General features: G+C 36.6%; 1 protein-coding gene across 1 annotated transcript; it reads left to right on the top strand.

Annotated features, from left to right (window-relative positions):
• Positions 1 to 719: 719 nt before the first annotated feature.
• LOC112750355 (ninja-family protein AFP3) lies at positions 720 to 5,306 on the top strand. The gene is made up of 2 exons (XM_025799051.3): positions 720 to 2,101; positions 4,714 to 5,306. Exons 1-2 carry the CDS (start codon positions 1,294 to 1,296, stop codon positions 5,124 to 5,126), a joined length of 1,221 nt encoding a protein of 406 aa, XP_025654836.1. The 5' UTR covers positions 720 to 1,293; the 3' UTR covers positions 5,127 to 5,306.
• The last annotated feature ends 1,243 nt before the right edge of the window (positions 5,307 to 6,549 follow it).

Raw genomic sequence — 6,549 nt, 5'->3', positions numbered from 1 at the left:
ATGGTGACGCAGAGCAAAAAGATAGAGATGTAGAAGCGAAAAAGATCGCGGTTTATGGACGTTTACAATTCACATATAAACCGCGATACCTCTATTACGAATTATGTGTAGTTTGACTTCAAATGTAATCTGTGAGACGGACCCTATAACAATTTACATTTATTTGTAAACCATGAATCTCTGTTGCAGTTTACATAATTTATTAAAAAAATATATTTTAGTATCTATTTTACAAAATATGTATTTTGATGAAAGTAAAAATTAAATTATTTATTTTAATAAATTGACCAAAAAATAATTTATGCCAAAAAATAAACATAAAATTTGCTCCCTTAACCACTTTTTTGGTTGAGTTAATAACACACTTAAGAAAATCAAAATAAACCTGCAATCCATGATGGTTAGTTGCAAGCCACGCGTCCACTTATTTGTTTTCACATTTTTAACTGACACGTGGCAAGTTGATTCTGCCTCTCAGTTTATCCCAACACGTGTTCCTACAGCGACAAGTTGCTGACAGCGACCCCAATTGCTAAAGCACAAACATTTTGCAGTGAAAAACTGTGTCAGTCACAACACGTGTCACCAGCACACCCTCCCAGAATAGCCACGTGGCTCACAATCCACACACTGCTTGTCACATCCTAGGGGCATTCTCGTCATCCCATAAATATTATTCCTCCAACTTCTCTTTTTCCTCTCAATTCTTCTCTTCTCCTCTTGCTTCCTTTTGATTCCTTTCAACTCTTCGGTGTCTTTCCCTTTCATTTTTTTTTTCACAATTTTAGTCTCATTCCTCTGTACTGATAAACGAAGAAGAGAGGTGGGAAAATGAAAAATTAGCAACCTTTAATATTTTTTTGCTTCTTATATTTTACTAGGGCTTCTTCGAAATTGCGAATATAGAAATTTCATTGATTGATTTCAAAATATCTTCCTTTTTTTTTTCAAGAAAAAAAAAACGTTGCGATCGGGGAAGGTGGTGCTTTTTTGTGTGTGTCACTGTTGTTATTTCTGCATTATTGGATGAGGCAGAATGATTTCCTTCTGGTATTTTGCTCATTCGAATATGATAATCGTCACCATCACCTTCATCATCATCATCATTCATTGATTCACCATCAACGCCACCGTAGCCACCACCAATCTTCTTCATCTATGTAGCCACCACCAATCTTCTTCATCTATGCACACTTGCGGTGTAACTAGAGAAAGTAGCTAGCTCTGGCTGTTTCTTAGCCGTTTTGTTGTTTTCCTTTCTTTCTTCTTTCCTGTGTATGGTACGAGACATTGATGTTGAATCATCATCACTTTCATCCTCATCCATATCATCATCATCAGATGGAGAATTACCCAAGAGATCTACTTCAGAGATTCGTTGACGTGTCAACTAGTGCTGGTAACACTAGTGAAGATATCACACAAATACAACAAGAACAACAGCATCATCAGCAAGCTAAAGAGTATGTAGAAGAAAAAGAAGCAGAAGATGCCGATGAAGAAGTTGAGCTGAACCTAGGTCTCTCTTTAGGGGGTAGATTCGGCGTTGACAAGGACGCAAAGAAGAAGCTCACGCGCTCTTCTTCAATAGTTGGTACAATGCCTCTTTTCCGGGAAGACCGGCCGACGGAGCCGTCACATGTGGCAGCGTATCCAGCGGCGCTGATGAGGACATCATCACTGCCGACGGAGACTGAGGAGGAGTGGAGGAAGAGGAAGGAATTGCAGACTTTGCGGCGGATGGAGGCCAAGAGGAGGAGATCCGAGAAGCAGAGAGTTGTGCGGTCGGAGAAGGAATCCGGTGGTGGCGCCGGAGCCGGAATCGGTAGTGGTTTGGAAGAATTGGAGGGTGGTGCAGGTGCAAGTGCAACAACAATGGGTTTGAATAGATTCGGTTCTTCAAATTTGGCGGCACAACCTTTTGGGGTGCCAAATTGGGGTGCAAGGCAAGTGGTTCTTGGTGATGTTTTGGGAAAAGGGAAAATTGGTGATAGTGGCGGCTTTCAGGGTTTGTTTGCACAACCTTCTTCTCAATGTTCTGCAGAATCTCAAGGGGGAAGTTCCTCATCAGTGTCTGAAATGGAGAGCAAGCCTTTTCTAGGTATAAACAGCAATAACAAAGTTTATAATGTTTCTTATTTGTTTTGTTTTGATCATTTTTTTTTTGCCTTACAATGAGCATCGAATTTTGATTGGGTGAAATTGGTTGACTTAAGTGTTTGTTTGGTGGTGTGGATGTAATGATGTTTGATCCTTTTTTGAGTTTTTGTGTGTGTTTTGTATTATGGTGATGGTGGTGGGAATGGAATTTATTTAACTACACAATGATTGATTATGACACATTCTTCTGTTCTTTTAGTTCTATATTCTTTCCCTTTTTGTTACCTTTTTTTTTTAAATAAAAACACACACACATGTATGTATATGTATGAACGGTATGTGTCTGGTTTTTGTGAATAGGTTGATAACAAGGTGCTGATGGAGGGAATAAAGCGCACAAAAGATGTGATTCTCTTGCCAATTTGTTACCATACTTTCTATGCTGAATTTTTGAACAATAACTTAAGTGGATATGACTGATATAGAATCATTATTCTTGGTTAGCTACTTGCAAGTGGACAAAAAATTTAGTGAAGATTCGAGAGTGATCCTTTGAGCACCATATTGATTTGATTTCGGCTTAATTAAAGTTGCTCGACTTGGGAAACTCCTTAATTTTAGTTCACCGTATGCTTGTTGTGTTTCTGAAATTGGAATGGTTATACAGTTAATGCAATCCGAGTTTGTCTCTTGTCGTCTATAGACATAATAGTCTTTAAACCAAAGCACAATGAAACTTATTGATCTGTGCATCTCAAACTGTGATATTGAGGTTTTCATTTTCTTGTCTCTTGCATGGTAGAAGTTACTTAGGTTTTTCTTTCGCACATGATTGATGCATCTACATAGAAGCTTTGCATTAGACTGAATTATTGCATCCGAAGTAGGAAAGTAGATGTTGCCTTTGTTGATGATAACTCTTGGATTTACTAGGGACTTAGGCTTGAATAGTCACCATTGTTTTCAAGTATGCATTCCTCCAAATTAATGGCTTCTCCACTTAAGGTTGATAGATAAATCATCCAAGTGATTGGTCAAATTTCATGGGCCTTGGAGTTAATTTGTACAGCTTCCTCTATCGGTGCTGACCTGAGAAGCTGAAGATTAAGCACATGAAATAGCATTAGATAGTAGAGAAAGGTTTATTCAAGTATACATTTCTGTCACGTGCTTTGTGGCATCAATTTGTCTGATAAACATAGTTTTGTGTGTGATATATAATTGGTATTTTTTTTTCTCCTGTAGTATTTTGCATGTCTTGTTAGTTAGGGATGGATACTGTTTGATTTCCCATGTGCTAAACTAAATGCTGTTTTAATGTTTTATTTGTTGAAAGTTGAAAAATACATGAGTGATGTTATAATAGAGCTTGAAATGTTGCTATGTAATATTATTGAACTTCAATGTGTCAAAACTTAAAACAAGAAGAGTTTTGATGACCTTGGTATTATCTGTTTCTTGCCTTGTAAAAGACCTATTCTGCCGTTATACTATTTCTGCTGCATGGTTTGTGTTGTTGAAGCTCACTAATTTTGCAAGGCACTAATATATTGAATAGCCATTCTGATTTGCAACGATGTCCTTTACTTTCTCCCAAAATTTTCCCTTCTTGGGTTTTCCTGCTTTTTGTTTGGCTAGATCAACATGGGAAGGGGGAGCCAACTACCGGGTCTGGTGGACTAGTAACCAAACAAAACCATTATGGTTACACTCTGCCTTAACTGTTGAACAAAATATTGTGGTCATTCCATGATGTTTTATTATTCTTTTGGAAACTTGGTATCATATAGTATTATTACTGCTGTGGCAACAATAGTATACTTTGGCGGAATTAATTCAGTTTTTTTCTAAATCAAATCAGATTAAAATATTGTGGTAGTGTCGTCTTAGGTTTTAGGTCTTTAAAGTGTTCCATCACAACCGGTGTTCATAACTTGTTAATGTATCTTCTATCATTTTAAGTTAATGCTAAATATTTCTCAAGACATTTATTTTTTTGAGAATTTTCTGAATCCCAATGAAGAGGAGAAGCTAATCTGTATGGCTTAAAGGATAACATGAAGTTTTCTATATGTTGGTACAATTTGGATCTTGGATAGGTTATATTCTCAAATAAGTTTAGCTGCGTAGATGTGGTTGATGTGGAGAAAATAGTTTTCTATCTAAAGATAATATGAATTTTCTATCTGTAGTTGTGTAGATAACGATTTGGATCTTGGATAGGTTATGTTCTGAGATAGTTTAGTTGGGTAGATGTAGTTGAGTTGCTGCAGTCAAGTTTGGACATTCACCGAGTGCTGTAGGTTCTGTTGCAACTTCCATCATGTTGTGCTTGGAATGTGAAAGCTGATTTTTGTATCAGATGTTTCTTCCTTCCCATCTTTGTTGAGAAATTGTACTGTACTATCATCATTATGCTGTTGCTAGGACATTGTTATGGACTACATATGGATTTTTTTTGTCTTCCATTTTGTATTAGCTGTCGGTTTTTATTTTTTATTTTTATGATTGTGTTTTGTATTTACTTTTGCATTTTTTACATAATACCTATACCAAAATTTCGAGAAGGAAGACTCTCCTGTTTTATTTCATATATTTTTTTTTTCTCTGCAGGACGGAGCAGTTGTGGTGAAGCTAGAAGCCCTGCTAGTAATCAGTCCTTACAGGAACGAAGAAGCAGTCAGGATGCTGTTGGGGGTTCAGGGGCGAAGACAAACGAGAATGTGAGCAGAAGTTCCAGAGCTGAGATGGATAATCCATCTAAGAAACCGAACAAGGCGAGAGAAATTGGGACAAATTCAATGGAAGACATGCCTTGTGTATTTACAAAAGGGGATGGCCCTAATGGAAAAAGGATAGAGGGTATCTTGTACAAATATGGTAAAGGAGAGGAAGTGAGGATAATGTGTGTGTGCCATGGAGATTTTCTCTCCCCAGCAGAGTTTGTTAAGCATGCTGGTGGTGGTGATGTTGCTCACCCACTAAGGCACATTGTTGTAAACCCTTCTGCTGCTCCTTTTTTGTGATTGGAGTGTCCCTTTTTCAACAGTTTAGGCTTGTAACATAGGTTACATTGGAGAGACGACTAATGTTTACTTTGTTCCATAGTCAGTGTCTCCATTCTTGGGCTATAGAATGCAACAATGGTATATTTATATAGATGCCATTTTGTACTGGAAAGGAAAGTTAGATTCTCCATTTTCATATCTTTTATTTGTTGATTACATGTTTCCAAGTGTACAAGTGCATATGCAATTCTCAAGGATAATAATTGATAATTGTCTGTTAGTTGCTTTGAATACAGAGAATCTTTTTTAACTTGTGAAATTTATTATGCCATTGAAAAAAATGAATGATAGACAACTTCGATAGATCTTATTAGGAAAATTTTACTTCATTGTAATAATTTTTCTCGCCACCTCAGTGAATTTATGCGTATATATAGACCTAATATAGTCATTTTACAAGAGACTAGAACTAGTGGTGAACAAGTTAGAAGGTCTATTAATAGATTTGGCTTTGATTATAGTATCATCGTGATTGTTGATGCAGATTTTTGCAAATTACTATCTACAAGTGTACCGAATTGTATTAAATAATACTACGGGAGTAGATTATTTTTACGAGAATTAATCCCGGATTAAGTAAATAATGGTCAATTAATTAATTTAGTCAGGCAATTAGAATTTAGGGTTTTAGAATTCCTTAACATAAAACAATGAATAAAAGGCAAACAGTAAATGGTTGAAAGAGTAATATGATTAAAAGAGTTTAGGTTTTAGAAATGTTGAACTTTAAGAAGAATGCTTTTCACTCTATACTTTAATCTTGCAAGATATATCTATGACATATCACTAGTAATCAAATTCCAATTCATTGGTAATTCAATTTTTCTTAGGGTGTGTGCGGTTGGGGGAATATTAAAGTATTCCCAGAAATGTTTAGATGGGAATAAGAGAACTTTTATTCCTATATTTGTTTCAAAATTTAAAAATATATTCCTAAGTAATTTTTATTCTCTGAAATTAAAATATCACTAATTTAATTTCTATTTCCTCCTGGTTATCTTTAATTCCAATGAGAATAGAATGTGTATAATAAAGTAAAAAAAATCTTAGTAGAGCATATTCTCTACCTCTTCTTCAAATTCATAGAGGATCTACTAGCATCGGTGCCGTCTCGCCGTCGATTTGAGTTTGCACCATCACTGCAAACCTCATTCTAGAAGGAAGATTCACCTCGGTTCACCGCTACTGCATTTTTGCCGCTATTGCGGTGACTCTGTTCGGATCCTTCACGTCGTGTGGTCGGGCGTTTGGCCTCTCTCCTCCATCTGAGCTCGACTGCTCGTGCATCTCTCGCCTCCGCGTTTATTCGAGATATGCTTCCTGCTGGTGTCATCATCGCGCCTTCCTCACCTGTCTCCCTCCTCGCATCTCAGCAATAACC

The sequence above is a fragment of the Arachis hypogaea genome, chromosome 15, assembly GCF_003086295.3.
Source record: "Arachis hypogaea cultivar Tifrunner chromosome 15, arahy.Tifrunner.gnm2.J5K5, whole genome shotgun sequence".
Classification (NCBI taxonomy): Eukaryota; Viridiplantae; Streptophyta; class Magnoliopsida; order Fabales; family Fabaceae; genus Arachis; species Arachis hypogaea.
The sequence above is the reverse complement of the archived record's forward strand: the minus strand, read 5'-3'. Positions and strand labels throughout refer to the sequence as shown.

Coding starts and splice junctions, on each gene's coding strand:
- LOC112750355 (XM_025799051.3), top strand. CDS start 1,294: ATGTTGAATCATCATCACTTTCATCCTCATCCATATCATCATCATCAG. Junction 2,102..4,713: donor GGAGAGCAAGCCTTTTCTAG/GTATAAACAGCA, acceptor TTTTCTCTGCAG/GACGGAGCAGTTGTGGTGAA.